General features: G+C 45.4%; 1 protein-coding gene across 3 annotated transcripts in view; it reads left to right on the top strand.

Annotated features, from left to right (window-relative positions):
- The first annotated feature begins 399 nt into the window (after nt 1-399).
- The window catches only part of WDR89 (WD repeat domain 89), a 36,274-nt gene continuing 12,185 nt past the window's right edge, over nt 400-24,488 (top strand). Inside the window, exon 1 of one of the 3 annotated variants that reach the window (XM_053602578.1) lies at nt 400-472. Coding sequence is in view for 1 of the 3 variants with exons in the window: in XM_053602577.1 (XP_053458552.1) it covers nt 20,107-20,205 (99 nt within the window). In the remaining 2 variants the exon portion in view is untranslated. Of the gene's footprint in view, nt 473-11,618; nt 11,738-20,094; nt 20,206-24,488 lie in introns of those variants that run through there. The other 2 variants (XM_053602579.1, XM_053602577.1) reach the window with 2 other exon arrangements.

Raw genomic sequence — 24,488 nt, 5'->3', positions numbered from 1 at the left:
TGCATTTGGCTGCGTAGAAGCTATGCGCCGAAAGGAAATCACGTTGCCCGATACCGTCAGAAAGATCCAGCCGCCGGAGAAGAGGCAAACCGCCTTATTCCTGCTCCCGATTGGCCACGCTGCCGGAAGACTTAATCACAACCAATAGGATAGCTTAAACTTCCGTTCTTGTAGGGGGAGATGTGCGGAAGCGTTTACGAAAGCTGGGTCTACGGCGTTGAAGACGTCATACTCACGTCCAATCAGGAGGTAGCGAAAGGACAGTTCCGGGCAAACTCCTTGTCTCCACCCCTCTCCTCTTTTGCTTTTCCTGCGCTATGGCCCGCCACTCTACTGCAGACCAATACGCTTCCTGTTCCTGTACACGTTTATCCAATCAGAAAAGTAGAGGGCGGGGTTCCGGTCGTCTGGTCTAAGCCGCGCGCTGGCGGAGGTTGCGTTTTCTACGGTGTCGTAGGGGCTGCCTGCTGAGGTACATTTTTCCAAAACCGAGTTGTGCTAGCTTCCCAGGGTGGGCAGTTGTATCCACGGGCGGCAGCAGTGCTGGTTGAATATAGAAAGCTAAAATGACTGAACATCTAGCTCAGGGAGCGCCGAGGGAATGGGAGGTGCCGAGCAGAGGGAGCACGTGTTGGGGAGCGTAGCCCTGGGTCGCAGCTGTTCTGGCCCTACCCGCAGAGCCTGCTGCGGGTCCGACTAGTGGTGCCGACGCCGCCCCAGCACTTTATCTGGCCCGTTTCTCAGTAAAAGCTAAACCTCGTACCTTAGTTTTCAAGGAAGGGTGTCAAGGACCTGTTTGTCCTTGCTCTTCCCTTATTCTCTCCCCACATTATATACTGGGTTTTTCTCGAGGCCAGAATGCAGATTTCCGCTTGGGAAGAGACGCCACAGAAGGTGATATGTGCTGTAACAGCAGCTACAATGTTAAGCACCTTACATGTGTGGGATCATTTAATCCGCTCGTTAATCTGAAAAAGTAGGTAATTTAATGGGAAGAAACAGACATTAAATGACTCGTCCGTGTGATCTCTTCATCTAGTGGCATTTCGCTTCCATGGCTGTAAAATTAAACTGGTATTACTTGTAAAATGTTGCTCCTGTTTTCTTTCTCTCTCTTTCTTTTCTTTCTTTTTGAGACAGAGCCTCAAGCTGTCACCCTGGGTAGAGTGCCACAGCACTCTACCCAGCAACCTCCAACTCCTGGGCTCAAGCGATTCTCCTGCCTCCGCCTCCCAAGTAGCTGGGACCACAGGCGCCTGCCACAACGCCCAGCTATTTTTTGGTTGTAGTTGTCGTTGTTTGGCGGGCCCGGGCTGTATTCGAACCCGCCAGCTCTGGTGTATGTGGCTGGAGACTTAGCCGCTTGAGCTTCAGGCGCCGAGCCCTCTTTTCTTTATTAATTGAAGTTATTTTAACAGTCAACACTAATGGAACAGGGCCGCCCCCACCTGTAATCCCAGCATTTTGGGAGGCCCTTCTCTACAAAAAAAGTCCATACAGGAAATGAATTGATTGTCGTTTTCAAGGTAAAATGATCTAGTGACATTTAAGTAAAAGACAATTGTTAGCCTTTGCCTGGACAAGTCAGCCTCAGCTTCTTCAACTGCAGAATTGAAATCAATACCAAACTTGACCACTTTTTTTTTTTTAATTTTTAATTTCAGCTTGCTGTTCATTCTTTGTTTGAAGTACTTTTTTTTTTTTTTTTGTTCATTTTCTTCTTTTTTTAGATGTTCTTCCTCTGGCAGTGCTCTGTCCCCTTGTCTCCCCATTAGGTGGGCTTACAGACACCCACCACAACGTCTTGCTGTTTTTGATGTTAGTAGAGACGGGGTCTTACTCTGCCTCACTGCTGTTCATACAGGTCTCCAACCTCTAAGCTCAGGCAATCCACCCGCCTTCGGCCTCCCACAGCGCTCGGGCTACAGACATGAGCCACCACGCCTGGCCAGACTTGACCACTTCTTAAGAGTTACGGGGACCAACGATAAAAGTGTATAAATTATAAGTGATGTAAACTACACGTGACTTTCTGCTTTTGAAACTCTTCCTTGTGGAGTCTACACTGTCATTTGAACCTACTGTACAGGATAAAATAGTGGTTAGCGTGCAGCCATATACCATAGTGTGAAGTATCTTGTAAGCCCGTGTGGACTGCATTCCCTGTGAGTACAGAAGTGTTACTTAACTGGTTGTAGTTCCTTAGACTGGTGTAAGTAGCGTAAAGAAAAGTAAATCAACCTACACAACTGCTTTTCTGAGTTCGTTTTTCTCACATTATATCATGATCCATGCAGTTTTTGAGTTGCATCCTGTGTAAACCTAAAATCATGAGTTTTTTCTGCAACTTCTAAAGAATTTTCTTTTTCTTTTTTTTCTTTTTTGTTTGAGACAGTCTCACTGTGGCACCCTCTGTAGAGTGCTGTTGCGTCATAGTTCAAAGCAGCCTCAAATTCTTGGGCTTACACGATTCTCTTAACTCAGCCTCCCAAGTAGCTGGGACTACAGGTGCCGACCACAACACCCGGCTATTTTTATTTTTGTTGCAGTTGTCATTCTTTTAGCTGGCCCAGGCTGGGTTTGAACCCACCCACCTCAGCGTATGTGGCCAGCACCCCACCCACTGAGCTATAGGGACCGCCCTCCCTTCTGGAAGCTGAGAGGAAGATCCATTTTCTTGCCTTTTTTGGCTTCTGGTGGCCTCATGTGTTCCTTGGCTCCTGGCTCCTTAACACAAAGCATGTCACTCCAATCTCCGCTTCATAATAATCTCTTCTATAGTCTGATTTCCCTCTTGAGGTCACTTGATGTTAAATGTAGGGCCCACTCATATAATCCAGGATAATCTCTCCATTTCAAGAAATTTAATCTGTAGTCCCTTTTTGTTGTATAATGAAACATTCACAGATTCCAGGAATTAGGAACTAGGTATCTTTGGGGCCATTATTCAGCCCTACCATAAAGGATATAGATAAGAGTGAAATATCCTATCCTGGTGGAATTTACATCCTACAGGGACTTTTTTTTTGTGCTTTTTGGCCGGGGCTGGGTTTGAACCCGCCATCTCAAGTATATGGGACTGGCGCCCTACTCCTTGAGCCACAGGCGCCACCCCCCATCCTACAGGGACTATTAAAGAAAAAAAGCACAACTGGTGAGTTACGCTTTCAGATTACTATGTAAAGAACCTGGGTGGCGCCTGTGGCTCAAGTGAGCAGGGCGCCGGCCCCATATACTGAGGGTGGCGGGTTCAAACCCTGCCCCGGCCAAACTGCAACAAAAAAATAGCTGGGCGTTGTGGCAGGCGCCTGTAGTCCCAGCTACTCGGGAGGCTGAGCCAGGAGAATCGCCTAGGCCCAGGAGTTGGAGGTTGCTGTGAGCTGTGTGAGGCCACGGCACTCTACCGAGGGCGATAAAGTGAAACTCTGTCTCTACAAAGAAAAGAACCTAAGTTACCACAGGTTGGTGCTTATCCAACTTTTCCTTTTAAGAAGAATGAGATTTCTTTGGATTCTAATCTTCAACCTTAAAATTTTATGTGACTTTTGCATTCAGTTTTATAGTATGTTTGTTGTTGATGTTGTTTTGAATTATCACATCAAAACATTGCTGTTCTAGGAAGAGAAACTGCTATTCTGTAGCTTGTGATAATTTCAAGTTTATTGTAGTCAGAGGTTTTCTTCTCATTTACGAAGCATAACCTCAAAGTGAAAGGAATTCCACTTAAGGAAACTAACTCAGTAAAGGCAGACTCTGGGTCCCATTGCTCCCAACTTAGGATGTGCCGTAGACTGTGAAGAACTGGATTGATGGCTCCCCATCACTGAATGCAAGAACTTCTCTGTTTCCCTCTAATTCACCCAGCAAGAAGACAGTAGCTTTTATGACTTCAGTATTTTGTCGTATGTCAGAAGAAGATGGCCATCTGTTGCTCTTTCTAAAATTCATAATTTTTAGGAGTTAGGATCTGATTCAGTTGTATTGTTACCATTCAGAATAGAGAAGTTGGAATAAGATAATATATGAACAAAAAGCCCTGCTCTGATTAGTTATTCAATGTATAATAACTAATCAGTAAATTTCTACTTTTTTCATGAGTAGGAATGGTAAGTAAGGAGAAGCACATGTGGAAAGTGTCTGTGGACCCCACCTGTAAGTGACCTGCATTACTTTTTCTCACTTTCCATTGGCTAAAAGTCTGTGGCATAGCCACACCTAACTAGTTTAGTTGTGTGCCTAGTGATCAGCTGACGTCTAGCAGTCTTAGCTAAAAGGGTGGAAAAGCCAGCTGCTTACAACTTGCTTGCAGCCCGAGTTTCCAACTGTTAGTTTCTTCACCCTATAAACTCCATTCTCATCCACGTGTCTCTATAGACGGTCCTATTGCATAATTCTCTTTGTAAGGTGGCTCCAGACCTGTTCTATTAGTCTACAGGAACAAACCTCACATCCTTTACCCTGAAAAAGTCTGTACTGGACAGTAACCATGGACTGCAGCCCTTTTTCCTCGTTCTGTTTCAATAGGTCCCTAGCCACAGTCTGACGCTTCCAGCATGGTTCCTGTATCAGCAATTTACAGGGGATCAGGTCAAGTTACTCCCATGCTAGTAAAGTGAGGACAAAGAAAAAAATTCCACAATATTCTCATAAGCTTTTTCCAAAGAGATGATTTTTTTTAAAAATTAGGTGTTTGGGGCGGCGCCTGTGGCTCAGTCGGTAGGATGCCGGCCCCATATACCGAGGGTGGCAGGTTCAAACCCGGCCCCGGCCAAACTGCAACCAAAAAATAGCCGGGCGTTGTGGCGGGCGCCTGTAGTCCCAGCTACTCGGGAGGCTGAGGCAAGAGAATCGCTTAAGCCCAGGAGTTGGAGGTTGCTGTGAGCTGTGTGAGGCCAGGGCACTCTACCGAGGGCCATAAAGTGAGACTCTGTCTCTACAAAAAAAAAAAAAATTAGGTGTTTGGACCTACTCTTTTGCAAACCCAATGAGAGTGTTCTATCATCTAACTTTGGGATGTGAGGATATGAAATGCAGTTTATAAGACACAATGTTTTTATTTTTGTGCACTTAAAGTACAGTTTATTGGGAATTCTCTTTCTTTTTTCTTTTTTTCCTTTTTTTTTGAGATAGAGTCTCTGTCACCCTATGTAGAATGCCATGGTGTCATAGCTCACAGTAATCTCAAACTCTTGGGCTCAAGCAATTCACTTGCCTCAGCCTCCTGAGTAGCTGGGACTATAGGCACCCACCATAACACCCAGCTAATTTGTCTATTTTTAGTAGAGATGGGGTCTCAACTCTTGCTCAGGCTGGTCTTGAACTTCTGAGCTCAAGCAATCCACCCGCCTCGGCCTCTCAGAGTGTTAGAATTATAGGCGTGAGCCACCTCTCCTGGCCTCTCTGAGCTATTATAAAAATAGGAAGATTTGGGCGGCGCCTGTGGCTCAGTCGGTAAGGTGCCGGCCCCATATACCGAGGGTGGTGGGTTCAAACCCAGCCCTGGCCAAACTGCAACCAAAAAATAGCTGGGCTTTGTGGCGGGCGCCTGTAGTCCCAGCTACTCGGGAGGCTGAGGCAAGAGAATCGCTTAAGCCCGGGAGTTGGAGGTTGCTGTGAGCTGTGTGAGGCCACGGCACTCTACCGAGGGCCATAAAAGTGAGACTGTGTCTCTACAAAAAAAAAAAATAGGAAGATTTTTTTAATTTGTTTTGAGATAAAGTCTCACTTTGTTACCCTTGGTAGAGTGCTATGGCATCATAGCTCACAGCCATCTCCAGCTCTTGGGGTCAAGTAATTTCTTGCCTCACCCTGTGGAGTAGCTGGACTATAGGTGCCCAACATAATGCCTGGCTATGTTTTAGAGATGGGATCTTGCTCTGGCTCAGGCTAGTCAGGCCTGAGTCACTGCACCGGCTTTTTATTTTCTCCCAAGACAGAATCTTCCTCTGTTGCCCAAGCTAGAGTGCTGTGGTGTCAGCCTAACTCACAAAAACCTCCAACTTTTGAATTTAAGCAGTTGTGCTTCAGCCTCTCAAGTAGTTGGGACTACAGGCACCTGCCGAAATGCCTGACTGTTTTTTTTTTTTTTTTGAGGCAGAGCCTCAAGTTGTCCCCCTTGGTAGAGTGCTGTGGCATCACAGCTCACAGTAACCTCCAGTTCCTGGGCTCAAGCGATTCTCTTGCCTCCGTCTCTCAAGTAGCTGGGACTACAGGCTCCCACCACAACGCCCGGTTATTTTTTGGTTGCAGCTGTCATTGTTTGGTGGGGCCCGGCTGTATTTGAATCCACCAGCTCAGGTGTATGTGGCTGGTTCCTTAGCTGCTTGAGCCACAGGCGCCAAGCCTGCTCAAATTCCTTGAGCTCAAAGGATCTTCTGGCCTTGTCCTCCTGGAATGTTATGATTACAGACATGAACTACCACAACCTACTTAAAATCTGGAATGATTAAAATAATGTTTTTTTTTTTAATAATTTTTTTTTTAACATCAGAATCAAGTTTATAACATATAAAACAAAGCCCACGGTACTGAATTGCATTCTGGAAATTTGAGATAGTTTGATCCTATATAAAAATATTGCAGGGCGGCACCTGTGGCTCAGTTGGTAGGGTGCAGGCCCCATATACCGAGGGTGGCGAGTTCAAACCCAGCCCTGGCGGAACTGCAACAAAAAAACAGCCGGGTGTTGTGGCAGGCACCTGTAGTCCCAGCTACTTGGGAGGCTGAGGCAAGAGAATTGGAGTTGGAGGAGTTGTGAACTGTGTAAGCCCAGGAGTTGGAGGTTGCTGTGAACTGTGTAATGCCATGACACTCTACCGAGGGCCATAAAGTGAAAGTCTGTCTCTACAAAAAAAAAAAAATATATATATATATATATATTGCGAAAGAAAAGTAGCATTTTGAACCTATTAATTACAGGATTTGGGTTTCTAGGACTACCTGTTAAATTACATTCAAACCATCAAGTGGGCTCAACTCCTAGAGCTCAGTGAGTAGGGCACCAGCCACATACAACAAGGCTGGTGGGTTCAAGCCCAACCTGGGCTTGCTAAATAACAATGACAACTGCAACAAAAAATAGCCGGGTGTTGTGGTGGGTGCCTGTAGTTTCAGCTACTTGGGAAGCTAAGGGAAGAGAATCACTTAAGCCCAAGAGTTTGAGGTTGCTGTGATGCCATATCAATCCAAGGTGACAACTTGAGACGGTCTCAAAAAAAAAAAAAAAATGGCTATGATGTGGGTGTTTTTACCAATATTCAGTTTATTTTATATGGTAAGAGCCTTGCTTTCTTAAAGAAAAGGGGGTGTAGAGGTGGCTATCTGAGGTTTGAGGATTGTTTTTGTGAGTCTTTTCCTGTTTAAACTGTCATTGTTTAACATATATGTGTAGTTCCTTATCTTTGCCTCCTGTCTTCCTCTTTTTAGTTTATTTTGCGCATGTTTTTATTTCCATGTTTCTCTTACCAGAAGGATTTTGTGGAATAGGCTGTTGTAAGCCTCAGGCTGGTAGAGTATTGCTATTAAAGAAGTGAGAACCATGCTGCCCATCTTTAATGAGCTTATGCTCTACAGTAGGAAGAAGCAAATATAAATTTATAAAACAAAGAGATAAGTTAGCATTTCAATATATTCTTTACATCAGTATTCAATATAATATTTTGGTATTCAGAGGACATAGAAACTCTCTATGCTAGTAGAATTTGAGCTAGATCTTGAAGAATGGGTAGGCTCTAGATAACTCCAGAAAAGGATATAAGATTCTTGGAAAAGTAGCAACACATTGGTAGTCGTATTATGGGGGAAATATTTTACTGGCTAAACTAACAATATTTTACCCATTACAGTTTTTTGTTTTTTGAGACAAGAGTCTCACTTTGTCCCCCTCAGCAGAGTTCGGTGGCATCATAGCTCACAGTAACCTCAAACTCTTGGGCTTGAACGATTCTCTTGTCTCAGCCTCTTGAGCAGCTGGGACTACAGGCGCCTGCCATGATGGCAGGCTGTTTTTTAGAGATGGGGTGTTGCACTTGCTCAGGCTGGTCTTGAACCTGTGAGCTCAGGCAGTTCACCGGCCTCGGCCTCCTAAGTGCTGCGATTATAGGTGTGAGGCACCTTGCCTGGCCATGAAGTTAGTTTTTTTTTTGTTTATTTTTTTTGTAGAGACAGAGTCTCACTTTATGGCCCTCTGTAGAGTGCTGTGGCCTCACACGGCTCACAGCAACCTCCAACTCCTGGGCTTAAGCGATTATCTTGCCTCAGCCTCCCGAGCAGCTGGGACTACAGGCGCCCGCCACAACGCCCGGCTATTTTTTGGTTGCAGTTTGGCCGGGGCTGGGTTTGAACCCGCCACCCTCAGTATATGGGGCCGGCGCCTTACCGACTGAGCCATAGGCGCCGCCCATGAAGTTAGTTTTTGAGAACAATACTCTTTTATGTGAACTTTCTCCTATGGGAAGTAAGAATTTGTCCTATTTTTGCCAGTTAGATGTTAAATGAAGCAATCCCTGTCCTCCTATGTGTCTGATGCATAGGAGACGGTTACAGTCGCAAAGGAGGGGGTCCTGAGAAACTAAAGGGGAATAATGGCAGGGCAAACAGCCAGGGGATGGGTATGGAGGGCAATTTACAAAGTAGGATTTATGGGCTAGGTGACTGCTTCCCTTTAATCAATGATTCTGAGATTTTGAGCCCACGTGACTGAGAAGACTGTGCAGTTAACGGAGAATAGTATGTGACTTACATCTTGGTTATGAATGTATTTTTGAGACAGAGTCTCACTATATCACCCTGGGTAGAGTGCCCTGGCGTCATAGCTTAGAGCAACCTCAAACTCTTGGACTTAAGCGATTCTTTTACCTCAGTATCCCAAGTAGTTGGGACCACAGCTGCCTTCCACAGTGCCCGGCTATTTTTTTGTTACAGTTGTCATTGTTGTTTAGCTGGCCCAGGCTTGGTTCAAACCCGCCAACCTTTGAGGTGGCTCAGGCCTGTAATCCTAATACTCTGGAGCTTGAGGTGGGTGGATGGCTTGAGCTCGGGAGTTCCAGACCAACCTGAGCTAGAGCGGGACCTCATCTCTAAAAATAGTCAGGTGTCCAGACCGGCGCCCGCCGCCCGCCGCCCCCCGAGGCCGCCGCTAGCCCCGGGGCCTCAAGCCGGGCAGCAGCGGTGGCCGCTCACCTCGTCGGTCCGTAGCCCCTGAGGGCTGGGCTGGCTCTGTGTCCCCTAGACCTTCCCTGCCTCCCTTTGAACTTGGTGCGCGGTTGGAAAAGCCTTGCCCGCAAAAGCCCTCCTGCCCTGACGAGCGCGGTCCTAACTCCTTGAAAAGAAAAAGGAAGGGCGGCGCCTGTGGCTCAACGGGTAGGGCGCCGGTCCCATATGCCGGAGGTGGCGGGTTCAAGCCCAGCCCCGGCCAAAAATAAAAAAAAAGAAAAGAAAAAGGAAACCAGAAGTGAGGACCTTGGTGTTATTTACTGCAGCCGACGACTGATAGCGCCTCTGCCCCAGTTTTATGCGCACAGTTTAGATAGAAATGTACGCAACCCTGTTTGTCCGAAGCGTGAGTTGGAGGGCCATCGCTGTTGAGTCATTTTAGTCCCCAGACACGACAGATCTGGTGAGATGGCGTGCAAAGACTTTTAAATGGCTGCGAAGAAGAAACAAATCCGTGACGCCTGATAGGAACTGCGGTTTCTCTTACTGTTTACTTTTCATGTTTTGCCTTTCTCAAGTCATCTCGTGATGTTTCCAGAACCTGCCGAATTGGGAATAAACACATTATTTAACATAAAAAAAAAAAATAGGTGTTGTGGTGGGCACCTGTAGTCCCAGCTACTTGGGAGGCTGAGGCAAGAGAATCTCTTGAGCCCAAGAGTTTGAGGTTGCTGTGAGCTGTGACGCTATGGCACTCTACCCAGGACAACACAGTGAGACTCCGTCAGGAAAAAAAAAAAAAGGAACATGGAATTGGAATTCTGGGGACAGATCAGGTTTGAGGGTAAAGTTTAAGAGTTGACCTGGGGGTAATAATTTATGTTGCCAAAGGAAGAGGGACTGTTTTAGGAAGATTCAGCTGAATCTCAGTTATTATGGTTAAGAGCAGAAATTATTAGGTTAAAGCAGTGGTTCTCAACCTTCCTAATGCTGTGGCCCTTTAATACAGTTCCTGTGGGCTGCGACCCACAGGTTGAGAACCCCTGGGTTAAAGCATTTTTCTGTTTGGAGCCTGGAGTTATGTTCTGAATGATTTTTTACAATTTTCTTAATTTTTGGATTTGCTGCTAGATGGCAGTAGTAAGCAATGCCAAGGCTAGGAAGGGAAGTAATTAAAACAGTTTGATAATTTGTTCAATTCGTATGTTTAGTAAAGTTACAATTGGCTGTACATTGTGTAGCAGCCCTTATAGCCTATGGCTAGGAAGAGTGAGTAGTTATAAGAAATACCTGTATAGCACAATAATGGAACACCTTGGTGGAAAGGGCATTCAGAGGGATTTAGCTCTAACAAGCATGAGAGCTTGCAACATGAGAGCAGTGGTGAATTGGCAGTCTCTACACCTGTGGTGTTGAGAGGCACGAGATCTGCTTTATATTAGGCTGGAGGAGAAGGCAGTCGGGGGCATGCACATTCTATCACGGACTTGCTTATGCTGACTCTGTCTCCTTTCCTGCCTGCAGAACTCCAGCATGGCATCTCTCTGCTGAAGATTTCCAAGCTCTGCTAAAGACTAATATCTTTTTTTTTTTTTTTTTTTTGTAGAGACAGAGTCTCACTACTTTATGGCCCTCGGTAGAGAGTTGGGCTTAAATGATCCTCCTGCCTCAGCCTTCTGAGTAGCTGGGACTACAGGCGCCCGCCACAATGCCTGGCTATTTTTTGGTTGCAGTTTGGCCGGGGCTGGGTTTGAACCCGCCACCCTGGGTATATGGGGCCGGCGCCTTACCGACTGAGCCACAGGCGCCGCCCAGACTAATATCTTTCTAAGAAGACTACTTTACTCTCTCTCTTTCTAGCTAAAGTAGATAGCCCTCAGGCACCTAAGAAATCTGAGCAAGGTAACTTAGTGGTCCGCATCCGGAACCTAGTTAAGCCAGGCCCAAGACCTGGCCAGTCCTGGGCCCTGACAAGTGGTGTCAGAAATGAGATGCGACAACATTGTCCTTTTTATTCATTATATTAGATCTATAAAATAAGTGAACTATTTTCTCTCCATGCCTTGCTCTTACAGGCTAGTTTAAGGTTTATGCCTTTTGTTGGGTTTTTTTGGTGATGTCAGGGTCAGTCACTGTGTTCAGAAAGAGGAAATGAGTTTAGAACTTGAGACATTGTGATCTTCCCAGAGTGGCTAAAAGAGCTGGTCCGGCATGAGTATTATACAGCCTGTAAGTATATAAGGGTTTTACCACTTACTCTTTGGTTTCTACTTTGACACAGTCCATTTGGGTGTTCTCTTAATTTGGGGTATTAAATAGTAAATCTACCTCAAAATGTAAAAAAGTGTCTTTAGGCAGCACCCATAGCTCAGTGGATAGGGCACCGGCCACATACACCCAGGCTGGCGGGTTCAAGTCCGCCTGGGCCAGCTAAACAACAATGACAACTGCAACAATAAAAAAAGCCCAGCATTGTGGTGGGTGCCTGTAGTCCCAGTTACTTGGGAGGCTGAGGCAAGAGAATCGCGTAAGCCCAGGAGTTGGAGGTCGCTGTGAGCTGTGATGTCAAGGCACTTTACCCAGGGTGAGTTTGAGACTCTGTCTCAAAAAAAAAAAAAGTATTTCTAGCTGTCAATAAAGAAGGCATAATTGTATGAAAGATACGTTGACATGGGTTCGGCACCTGTAGCTCACCCCCTCAGCCACATATACCAGAGCTGTAGTCCCAGATACTTGGGAAGCTGAGGCAAGAGAATCACTTAAGCCCAGGAGTTGGAGGTTGCTGTAAGCTGTGATGCCATGGCACTCTACCCACGGTGATAGCTTGAGGCTCTATTTAAAAAAAGAAAGATACGCTGACATGATTTAAGCCATCCAATGTCAGAAAGCTGCCTTCTGCCTAATCTTATTTCAGCCACTGATTAATAATGGAAATTTAAAGAATCATTAGTATGTTAAAGCATCTCTTTCTGCTTGGTGTCTTAGGGTAACATTTGGGGGGGAGCATTCATACTGTGAATTCAATTTTGAAGTATCTGGTCGAAATACATATACTTATTTATATACAAAAGAGAAATTATGTCTAATAACTAATTCTTTTTTTTTTTTGAGACAGAGCCTCAAGCTGTCACCCTGGGTAGAGTGCCGTAGCATCACAGCTCACAGCAACTTCTAACTCCTGGCTCAAGCAATTCTCTTGCTTCTACCTCCCAAGTAGCTGGGACTACAGGCACCCGCCACAACGCCCAGCTATTTTTTGGTTTCAGCCGTCATTGTTGTTTGGCAGGCCCAGGCTGGATTTAAACCTGCCAGCTCAGGTATATGTGGCTGGCACTTTAGCCACTTGAGCCACAGGCGCCGAGCCCTAATAACTAATTCTTGAAAGTTATCTTGGCTCAGTCGGTAAGGCACTGGCCCCATATACCGAGGGTGTCGGGTTCAAGCCCGGCCCCGGCCAAACTGCAACCAAAAAATAGCTGGGCGTTGTGGCGGGCGCCTGTAGTCCCAGCTACTCGGGAGGCTGAGGCAAGAGAATCGCTGAAGCCCAGGAGTTGGAGGTTGCTGTGAGCTGTGTGAGGCCAAGGCACTCTACCAAGGGCCATAAAGTGAGACTCTGTCTCTACAAAAAAAAAAAAAATTCTTTCTTCTGTCTGGGCAGGGTGGCTCAATCCCTGCACCTGTAATCCCAGCACTTTGGGAGGCCAAGGTGGATGGATTGTCTGAGCTCAATTCTCTTGCCTCAGCCTCCCAAGTAGCTGGGACCATAGGAGCCTGCCATCTTTGGTATATGGGGCCAGCACCCTACCGGCTGAGCCACAGGTGCCCCCCAGTACAGAGAATTTCAAAGAAATGTAATAAAGAGTATCAAATGATAACTTGTGAGCAGCACCTGTGGCTCAGTGGGTAGGGCGCCAGCCCCATATACTGAGGGTGGTGGGTTCAAACCCAGCCCCAGCCAAACTGCAACAAAAAAATAGCCAAGTGTTGTGGTGGGCACCTGTAGTTCCAGCTTCTCAGGAATCCAGATAATCACCTAGGCCCAGGAGTCGGAGGTTGCTGTGAGCTGTGATGCCACAGCACTCTGCCGAGGGGTGACAAAGTGAGACTCTGTCTCTACAAAAAAAAAAAAAAAGAAAGAAAGAAATTCTCTGTGCTTCTGCTTACTGGTATTTGAGTGCTATTTTGTGTCAAGAACCATTCTGAGCACTGAACCTGTGTTCAGTAAGTTTAACTTACTTCTTATAATTAACTTCTTATAAGTTATATAAATATATATTATATATTATATATATTTATATATATAACTTATAATATATATAAGTTATATAAGTTATATATAACTTCTTATAAGTTAACTTACTTACTTCTTATAATTAACTTACTTCTTATAAAACCCTGTAACACTGTCATTGCTTTTCCCTGTATGAAGAGTAGGAAACAGACACACAGCTGGTAAACCAGGGTTTGAACCCTCGAGTTCTGGCTGTATACCCTTTCTCTCAACTATTATATAGTACCTATCTCTCTAAGCCTGGGTTTCCTCATCTAAAAAGTTATAACACAATGGAAAGACTACCTTTTAGGATTATTGGGTAGGTCCAATGAAGAGGCTGACACAGAAACCTAGAATATTCATGGTCAGTTAATATTAGATGCTATTTGGCCACTTTTCTGGTTTTCTTCCATTTCTTTTTTTCCTTGCCTCCATTATAGTTTTATGTTTTTTCTTCCTCTACCCATTCCTTAAACAGTGGTGTTCCAGGGTGCTCTTCTTGGCCTGCTGTTTGCTGACATTCTGTGTAATTCCCCTTCCGGAGGTATGTGCTCTTTCCTAGTTTTATTTTATTTTATTTTATTTTGGAGACAGAGTCTCACTTTGTCACCCTCAGTAGAGTGCTATGACATCACAGCTCACAGCAACCAATTCTTAGGCTTAAGTAATTCTTTTGCCTCAGCCTCCCAAGTAGCTGGGACTACAGGTGCCCGCCATAACGCCCAGCTATTTTTTTGTTGTTGTTACAGTTGTCATTGTGGTTTAGCAGGCCTGGGCCGGGTTCAAACCCGCCAGCTCCAATGTATTTGGCTGGCACCCTAACCACTGAACTACGGGTGCTAAGCCTCTTTCCTAGGTTTTTTTTTTTTGAGAAAGAGTCATACTTTGTCACCCTCGGTAGAGGCCCCTGTGGCTTCACAGCTTACAGCAACCTCAGACTCTTGGGCTTAAGCAATTCTCTCGCCTCAGCCTCCCAAGTAGCTGGACTTACAGGTACCCACCACAATGCCTACCTGGCTATTTTTTTGTTGTAGTTGTCTTTGTTGTTTGGCAGGCACTGGACTGGGTTTGAACCCACCAGCTCCGGTGTATGTGGCTGGCACCCTAGACGCTGAGCTACAGGCTCAGAGAGCCCTCTTTCCTGTTTTGTTTTTTTTTGTTTTTTTTTGCCAGGGCTGTGTTTGAACCTACCATCTCTGGTATATGGGGCCGGTGCCCTACTCCTTGAGCCACAGGCGCCGCCCTTCTCTTCTCTTTCCTAGTTTTTAACTACTACCTTAACTATAGTCTGATATTCCAAATATTTGCTGCACTTTTGCTCTTGGCCACCCTCACTTGTCCCTTAGGCTTAGTAAGAGTAAAACTATGGGCATTTCTTTGTTTTCCCCCCTGTCTCTTAATTTTTTTTTTTTCAGACAGAGTCTCACTTTGTCTCCCTGGTAGCGTGCTGTGGCGTAACAGCTCACAGCAACTTCAAACGCTTGGACTTAAGTGATTCTTTTGCCTCAGCCTCCCAGTAGCTGGGACTACAGGCGCCTGCCACAACGCCCGGCTATTTTTGTTGTTGTTGCAGTTGTCATGTTGTTTAGCAGGCCCTGGCCAGGTTCGAACCCGCCAGCCTGGGTGTATGTGGCTGATGCTGTAACCACTGTACTGAGCTGCCAGGCTAGTTTCTTTCTTTCTTTCTTTCTTTTTTTTTTCTTTTCATTTGAGCAACAAATATTTATTGATTACCTTATATGTGCTGACATTGTGTAGCAGTAAACTCAGGCTAGTTTCTTGAAAAACTAGGGGTAGTTTGGGTAGATATGGGGTCTTAGGCTGGTCTTGAACTCCTGAGCTCAGGCAATCCACCTGTCTCAGCCTCCCGGTGTGTTCTATTGACTTTTAGATTCACTTTCTCTCCCTTTTCCTCTTCCTTTTTATTTCCAAATCCACAGTTGATACCAAGTTTGAGTCATTTCCAAATCCAGTTGATACCAAGTTTGAGTAATTTTACCCCGTATTTTGAATATTTCTCAAATTTGCCTTTTTTCCTCCACCCCTATTTAATTCAGAGCTCCATCATTTTTTTAGTTTTCTTTTTTTCTTTTTTTTTTTTTTTTTGAGACAGAGTCTCACTTTATCACCCTCGGTAGAGTACTGTGGCGTCACAACTCAACAGCAACCTCCTACTTCTGGGCTTAGGCGATTCTCTTGCCTCAGCCTCCCAAATAGCTGGGACTATAGGCACCCGCCACAAAGCTGGGCTATTTTTTGTTGCAGTTTGGCCCAGGCCGTGTTTGAACCCGTCACCCTCGATATCTGGGGCCAGCACCCTACCCACTGAGCAACAGGCATCTACCTTTTTAGTTTTATTTCTACTTGATGCATAATAATTGTACATATTTGTAAGGTACGGTGTGTATTTCAATATAAAAGGCCTGATAATTAAGTTCATAAACTCATCCTAGGAAAAGTGCTACATACCTCATTGCTAAATATCATTATGGTCACTTTGCAAGTACTCTCCTGGGGGCACTCTGTGCCCATGACAGCAACTAGTCCACCTTTCAAAGCAATTTTGGAGCTCTTTTTCTGGAATGGCTGTTAGGGCTCTTACTATACACAGTCTCACAATTAAGTTGGTGAACTTACCACAGTGGCACACTGTACAAATAGCTCAGTGAGGTTTCATAACATTGGTTTATCAGTGTCTCACAGCTGTGTTCGTGTCGATGTGTGGTGGTAGAGTGGGAATGGGCTTTGGTTACTGTGTGTTTTTGTATGCCGTATGAAGACAGCTCTGCAGTGGCATCAGCACAGCTCTCTATAACCCCAGACTCCTGAGCTAAAGCAAGGGAGGAGGCTCCCTCCCAAGCGGCCGGGACTACAGGTGTGCACTATGCCAAGCTAATTTTTCTTTTTTTTTTTTTTTGTAGAGACAGAGTCTCACTGTACCACCCTCGGGTAGAGTGCCGTGGCGTCACACGGCTCACAGCAACCTCTAACTCTTGGGCTTACGCGATTCTCTTGCCTCAGGCTCCCAAGCAGCTGGGACTACAGGCGCCTGCCACAACGCCCGGCTATTTGTTGCAGTTTGGCCGAGGCTGGGTTTGAACCCGCCACCCTCGGCGTATGGGGCCGGCGCCCTACTCACTGAGCCACAGGCGCCGCCCGCCAAGCTAATTTTTCTATTTTTTGTAGAGAGCGGTTGTCATTCTTTCTCAGGCTGGCCTCAAGCAGTCCTCCCACCTCGCCCCCACAGAGTGCTAGGATTACGGATATAAGCTATTGTAGTAGCCTTCAATTCAGTTATTTATTCAAACAATATAATATAGCCATGCTAGGTAAAAATAAGATACTGTCTTAATGATTCCCTATAACCAACTGAATAAGTCTTTAGCTCTGATTTGGCACATAGGGTCCTCTAAGACCTTGTCCTCACTTTTCCAGCTTCTTCTCTGACCCCATTCAACCTAACAAATCGTGATCCAGCAATACCAAATATTCATTCCTTACTCCTAGTGCTTTTTTTGTGTTATTTGCCTTTCATCATGTTCTGCGTACTCAAAAGTTTGATGACTAGACCATTTCTTCAAAGGCACAGTATTCATAAGAGATAATATGGATTATGGAAGACCCTGAATACTAAACCACAATTTTTTTTTTTTAAGACAGTCTCAAGCTGTCGCCCGGGCTAGAGTGTTGTGACATCACAGCTCACAGCAACTTCAAACTCCTGGGCTCAAGTGATTCTCTTGCCTCAGCCTCCTGAGTAGCTGGGACTACAGGCACCCACCCGAACACCTGGCTATTTTTAGAGATGGGGTCTCACTCTTGCTCAGGCTGGTCTCCAACCCATAAGTTCAGGCAATCCACCCACCTTCGCCTCCCAGAGTGCTAGAATTATAGGTGTGAGCCAATGTGCTCGGCTTTAAGGAAAATTTTAAAATAAAAAAGCCTTACATATACCTCATTTTTGTAATTTTTTTTTTTTTATAAAACCAAGATTTTCACACAGTTGAATGAAAAAAGAAAAAAAAAAAAAACCAAGATTTTTTTCTTGGTTTTCAGAAGTTTGATGGTACGTTTAAGGGAGGTGTTTTTTGTGTGTGTGTTTGTCCTGAGCTACTTTGGATCTGTGTTGTTTATTTATTTTTTTTTTGTAGAGACAGAGTCTCATTTTATTGCCCTCAGTAGAGTGTGGTGGCATCAAACAGCTCACAGCAACCTCCATCTCCTGGGCCCATGCGATTCTCCTGCCTCAGCCTCCCAAGCAGCTGGGACTACAGGCGCGCGCCACAACGCCCGGCTATTATTTTGTTGCAGTTTGGCCGGGCCGGGTTTGAACCTGCCACCCTCAGTATGTGGGGCCGGCGCCCTACTCACTGAGCCACAGGTGCCGCCCTATTCTGTTATTTCATATAAGTGGAATCATACAATATGTGGTTTTTTGTATATGGCTTTTACATAGCATAATGTTTTCTTTTTTTGAGACACAGTCTCACAATGTCACTCTTGGTAGAGTGCCATGGCATCACAGGTCACAGCAACCTCAAAGTCTTGAGCTTAAGTGATTCTGTTGCCTCAGTCTCCCAAGTAGCTGGGACTACAGGTGCCCACCACAGCCCCCAGCTGATTTTTGTTGTTGTTGTTGAAGTTATCTTTTTTTTTTTTTTTGAGACAGAGCCTCAAGCTGTTGCCCTGAGTAGAGTGCTGTTGCACCACAGCTCACAGCAACCTCCAATTCCTGAGCTCAACCAATTCTCCTGTCTCAGCCTCCCAAGTAGCTGGGACTATAGGCGCCTGCCACAATGCCCAGCTTTTTTTTTATTGTTGTTGTTGTTGTCTTTGGCCAGGGCTGGGTTTGAACCTACCACCTCTGGCATATGGGGTCAGTGCCCTACTCCTTTGAGCCACAGGCGCTGCCCAGCCCTACTATTTTTTTATTGTAGCCTTCATTGTTGATTGGCGGGCCTGGGCTGGATTTGAACCTGCCAGCTCAGGTGTATGTGGCTGGCACCTTAGCTGCTTGAGCCACAGACGCTGAGCTGAAGTTGTCATTGTTGTTTAGTTGGCCTGGGGCAGGTTTGAGCCCACAGCCTGGGGGTAGGTGGCCAGCACCCTAACCACTGAGCTACAGGTGCCGCCCAGCATAATGTTTTCAAGATTCATACATTTGAAATGCATATCCAGGATGGCACCTATGGCTCAATGAATAGGTCTCCGGCCCCCTATACCAAGGGTGGCGGGTTTGAACTGGCCCTGGACAAACTGCAACAAAAAATAGCCGGGCGTTGTGGTGGGTGCCTGTAGTCTCAGCTACTCAGAGGCTGAGGCAAGAGAATCACCTAAGCCCAAGAGCTGGAGGTTCCTGTGAGCTGTGACACCACAGCACTCTACTGAGGGTGACAAAGTGGGACTGTCTCTAAAAAGAAAGAAAAAAAGAAATGTGTGTCAGGGCTTGTTGCCTATAGCTCAGTGAGTAAGGGTGCCAGGTTTGAGCCCAGCCAGGCCTGCTAAACAACAATGACAACTGCAACCCAACACCCGTCACCCTCGCTAAAAAAATAGCCAGGCGTTGTGGCAGATGCCTGTGGTCCCAGCTACTGGAGAGGCTAAGGTCAGAGAATCGCTTGAGCCCAAGAGTTTGAGGTTGCTGTGAGCTATAAAGCTATAGCACTCTACCAGGGGCGATGTTCTGAGACTCTTTGTCAAAAAAAAAAAAAAAAGGAAATGTATATCAGAATTTAATTTTTTTTCTTTTTATCTTTTTTTTTTTTCTTTTGAGACAGAGTCTCACTTTGTCACCTTCCATAGAGTGCTATTGCATCATAGCTCACAGCAATCTGAAACTCTTGGGCTTAATTGATTCTCTTGCTTCAGCCTCCAAGTAGCTGGGACTACAGGTGCCTGCCACAATGCCTGACTATTTTTTGCTTGTAGTTGTCATTGTTGTTTGGCAGGCCCGGGCTGTATTCAAACCCACCTGCTCTGGTGTATGTGGCTGGCACCCTAGCTGCTGAGCTACAGGTGCTGAGCCTTTTTTTTTTTTTTTTTTCCGAGACAGAGTCTCACTATGTCACCATCAGTAAAATACCGGGGCATCACAACTCACAGCAACCTCACACTCTTGGGCTCAAGCAATTCTCTTGCCTCAGCCTCCCAAGTAGCTGGGTCTACAGGCGCCTGCCACAACATCCAGCTTTGTTGCAGTTGTCGTTGTTTAGCTGGCCGGGGCTGGGTTTGAACCGGCCACCCTCCATGTATGTGGCTGGTGCTGTGACCACTGTGCTACAGGAACCAAGCCCCATTTTGTATGTCCGTTCATTGGTTGGTGGGCATTTGTGGTGTTTCCACTTTTTGGCTATTTTGAATAATATTACTATGAACATTCATGTTCAAGTTTTTTTTTTTTTTTTTTTCTGTAAAGACAGAGTCTCACTTTATCACCCTCGGTAAAGTGCCATGGCGTCACACAGCTCACAGCAACCTCCAACTCCTGGGCTTAGGCGATTCTCCTGCCTCAGCCTCCCGAGTAGCTGGGACTACAGGCACCCGCCACAACAGCCTGGCTATTTTTTTTTTTTTGTTTGTTTGTTTGTTTTGTTTTGCAGTTGGGCCGGGGCTGGGTTTGAACCCACCACCCTCGGTATATGGGGCCGGTGCCTTACTCACTGAGCCGCAGGCACTGCCCCATGTTCAAGTTTTTATATGAACATATGTTCAATTTTATGAGAAACTGCCAAACTGCTTTCCATGGAGGCTGCTACATTTTACATTCCCACCAGCAGAATGTAAGGGTTCCAATTTCTTCACATTGTTTTCTTTAAAATTTATTTTCTTTAATTGATGAAAAAAGTTGTGTATATTTATGGTGTACAACAGGATATTTTGATATATGTGTACATTGTGGAATGGCTAAATCAAGCCAATTAACATATCTACTACCTCACATACTTCTTTTTGTGCATGTAATGAGAATGCTTAAATTCTACTCTCTTAGCAATTTCCAAGTATACGGTATGTCATTATTAACTGTAGTCGCCGTGTTGTACAGTAGCACACTTAAATGTATTATTCCTGTCCAACTGAAATTTTACGTCTTTTGAACAGCATCCCCCCATTTCTCCCTCCTCTCAAGTCCTGGTAATCACCATTCTTATTCTGCTTCTGTGGGTTTGACTTTTAGAATTCTGTATATAGACAGATAAGCAGAATGTATATATATAATATGTGTATATGTACACATAGATGAGTCATGTGGTATTTGGCTTTTTATGCCTATTTTATTTCAGTTGATGTAATGTCCTTCAAATTTATCTCTTTTTTGCAAATGACAAGATTTCCTTTTTTTTTTTTTTGTAGAGACAGAGTTTTGCTTTATGGCCCTTGGTAGAGTGCCATGGCACCACACAGCTCACAGCAACTTCCAACTCCTGGGCTTAAGCGATTCTCTTGCCTCAGCCTCCCGAGTAGCTGGGACTACAGGTGCCTGCCACAGTGCCCAGTTATTATTAGAGATGAGGTTTTGCTCTGGCTCAGGCTGGTCTCAAACCTGTGAGCTCAGGCAATCCACCCAGCTCAGCCTCCCACGTGCTCGCATTACAGGTGTGAGCCACCGTGCCCGTCCCTAGTGCCTCATTTCTTGACAATTTGTTGGTGTTTACTTATGTTTTTCTGTCTCTCAGACTGAATTCTGGACATGTGTGTCCAGAAGAGTATTTACCCTTGGAAACGACTCCTGTGCTTCCGTCAGACTGTGAGCATTGAGGGTTGAACAGTCTAATCTGGTTTGGATTTTGTTGTTGCTGTAGTTACCTTAGTATATCACAGACTTCAATCCCTTCAGCTGTGAGCTATAACTGTCGTCTGCTTCTCATCAGGCCTAGGATGCTGGAAGGTTTTCTCACTGTCCATGCTCCTCCTGTTTGAGCTGGCCCTCACGGTGTTCTCCCCACTTCTTCATCCTCCTGCAGCTGCCACTGGTGTTCTTTATTCAGGGTGAGACTGGGTGGAAACTGTCTCCTGCTTGAAGTTTTGTTTTGTTTTGTTTTGTTTGAGATAGTCTCGCTTTCTTGCCCTGGTAGAGTGCTATGGTGTCATAGCTCACAGCAACCTCAAATTTTGGGCTCATGGGATCCTCCTGCCTCAGCCTCCCAAGGAGCTGGGACTACAAGTGCCCACCACAATGCCCAGCTAATTTTAGAGACAGGGTCTTGGTCTTGCTCAGGCTGGTCTCAAATCCCTGAGCTCAAGCAATCCGCCCACCTCAGCCTAGCCTCCCAGAGTGCTACAATTTGTTTTATTTATATATATAAATGTCTTTTATTCTGTGCCCACATTTGATTGATTTTTAACTTGGCTGGCTGAAAAAATTCAAGGTTATAGGTAATTTTTGATTTAGAATTGTTAAGACATTATTCTATTTTTTTCCTAGATTGCTATTGAAAAGTCTGATGCTGCATATTTCAAAAAGAAATAAGGCAATAGGGCGGCGCCTGTGGCTCAGTGAGTAGGGCGCTGGCCCCATATGCCAAGGGTGGCGGGTTCAAACCCGGCCCCGGCCAAACTGCAACAAAAAAATAGCCGGGCATTGTGGCGGGCGCCTGTAGTCACAGCTGCTCGGGAGGCTGAGGCAAGAGAATCGCGTGAGCCCAAGAGTTAGAGGTTGCTGTGAGCCGTGTGACGCCACGGCACTCTACCCGAGGGCGGTACAGTGAGACTCTGTCTCTAGAAAAAAAAAAAAAGAAGTAAGGCAATAAACAGAACTGACCCAGAGATCACCCAGATGATGGACTCTAAAATAACTATGAATTGGCTATTTAAAAAAACTCCCCCAAACAGAAAATTCTTCATTTTGTTTTTGTTGTTGGGGTTTTTTTTTTGTTTGTTTGTTTGTTTGTTTTTGAGACAAAGTCTTACTTTGTCACCTGGGCTAAAGTGCCATGGCATCGGCCTAGCTCACAGCAACCTCAAACTCTTGGGTTCAAGCGATCCTCCTGATTCAGCCTCCTGAGTAGCTGGGACTACGGGTGCCCATCACCATGCCTAGCTAGTTTTTAAATTTTTTTTTTTTTTTTGTAGAGACAGAGTCTCACTTTATGGCCCTCAGTAGAGTGCTGTGGCCTCACACAGCTCACAGCAACCTCCAACTCCTGGGCTTAAGCTATTCTCTTGCCTCAGCCTCCCGAGTAGCTGGGACTACAGGCGCCTGCCACAACGCCCGGCTATTTTTTGCTTGCAGTTCAGCCGGGGCCGGGTTTGAACCCGCCACCCTTGGTATATGGGGCCTGCGCCTTACCGACTGAGCCACAGGCGCCGCCCTTAAATCTTTTTATTAGAGACGGGTCTCACTTTGCTCGGGCTGGTCTCAAACTCCTGAGCTCTAGGGATCTTCTTACTTCACCCTCCCAGAGTGCTGGGATTACCACTCCCAGCCTCTTTTCCACCCCTCGAGACAGAGCCTCAAGCTGTCACCCTGGGTAGAGTGCTGTAGCATCACAGCTCACAGCAACCACCAACTCCTGGGCTCAAGCGATTCTCCTATCTCTGCTTACCAAGTAGTTGAGACTGCAGGCGCCCGCCACAACACCTGGCTATTTTTTGTTGCAGCCATCATTGTTGTTTGGAGGGCCCAGGCTGGATTTGAACCCACCAGCTCAGATGTATGTGGCTGGCACCTTAACTGCTTGAGCCACAGGCGCCGAGCCACCTGGCTCATTGTTAATATTCACACCATTTTAAGAGGACATTTTTCTTTTTTTTTTTTTTTTTTTTTTGGTTTTTGGCCGGGGCTGGGTTTGAACCACCGCCTCCGGCATATAGGACTGGCGCCCTACTCCTTGAGCCACAGGCACCGCCCTAAGAGGACATTTTTCTTTTTATTTTTCCTTTTTTTTTTTTGCAGTCATCAAAGACAGCATTTGCTTAATTGTGCAAGTATCTTTTCAGAATTAGAAGAAGAAGTAGTAAACATATAGTACCAGTTCAAGAATTGGATTGTTTCACATTGCTTCTAACTGTTCCAAATCAAGACATTTGGTGACTAGAAAAGTTTGGTTTCTCTGTTTAGTTAACCAGCTGGTTGTTCTGGAAAGGAAAAAGGCAGTTAATTGTTCTTGTTGAAAGAAGGTAGGGCATTTATAGACTTAGTGTAAAGAGTGACTTTTGGATACAAGATTTTTCCTGAGAAACTGGACATCTCATAAGGTTATTTAGGGAAATGTCCTTGCTTTTAAAAAGGTGCTTTGAATGTGATTTCTGAATCTTGAGGTATAATCTTACGCTGCATGAGAAAGCGTGTGTCACTCCTTCCCATGCCTCCCCTTTTTCCTTGGTAACAGATTCCTGCACTTTAAAAATTGTGCTTTTCCTAAGAATTTTGGTGTATTTAATGCATGAGATGCCATATGTTGCTACAGCCAGTATCTTGAACATTCATGTGAATAAGAATAGCATATTCAGACTCACTAAGCAGGATTAATTTACAAAGACACTAAGTTTCAGTCATTAATGAATATGAAATTTAAAATTATATTGGAGTTGTAGCAGATGTCACTTTAGCATACCTTCTCCTAAATATTCAGCACTTCTTCCAAATTTAAAACAAATGGTTCTTTGGCGATTTTTATTTTATTTTTGAAACAGTCTCCCTCTGTTGCCCCAGGCTAGAGTGCTGTGGCCTCACCCTAACTCACAGCAACTTCAGACTCTTGGCTTCAAGCGATCCTCCTGCCTCAGCGTCCCAAGTAGCTGGGATTACAGGTACCCGCCACAGCACCTGGCTAATTTTTCTGTTTTTAGTAGAGACGATGTCTCACTCTTGCTCAGGCTGGTCTCAATCTCCTGAGCTCCAGCAGTCTTCCTGCTTCGGTCTCCCAGAGTGCTGGGATTACAGGTGTAAGCTTCCCGGCCCAGCCCTGTTGGTGGTAGGTCTGATGAGCCTGCTCTAGCTTTCTCTGGTCTGGAATTGAGGTTTGACTTAAGGGCTTTTCAGCATCAGGACATTCCTAGTTTTCTATCTAGAGCCTACAGACATTCATAGTATGTATCAAGGGTCTTATTAAAAAAAAAAAAA

The sequence above is a fragment of the Nycticebus coucang genome, chromosome 9, assembly GCF_027406575.1.
Source record: "Nycticebus coucang isolate mNycCou1 chromosome 9, mNycCou1.pri, whole genome shotgun sequence".
Taxonomy (NCBI): domain Eukaryota; kingdom Metazoa; phylum Chordata; class Mammalia; order Primates; family Lorisidae; genus Nycticebus; species Nycticebus coucang.
This window is presented reverse-complemented; position numbering and strand designations above follow the sequence as displayed.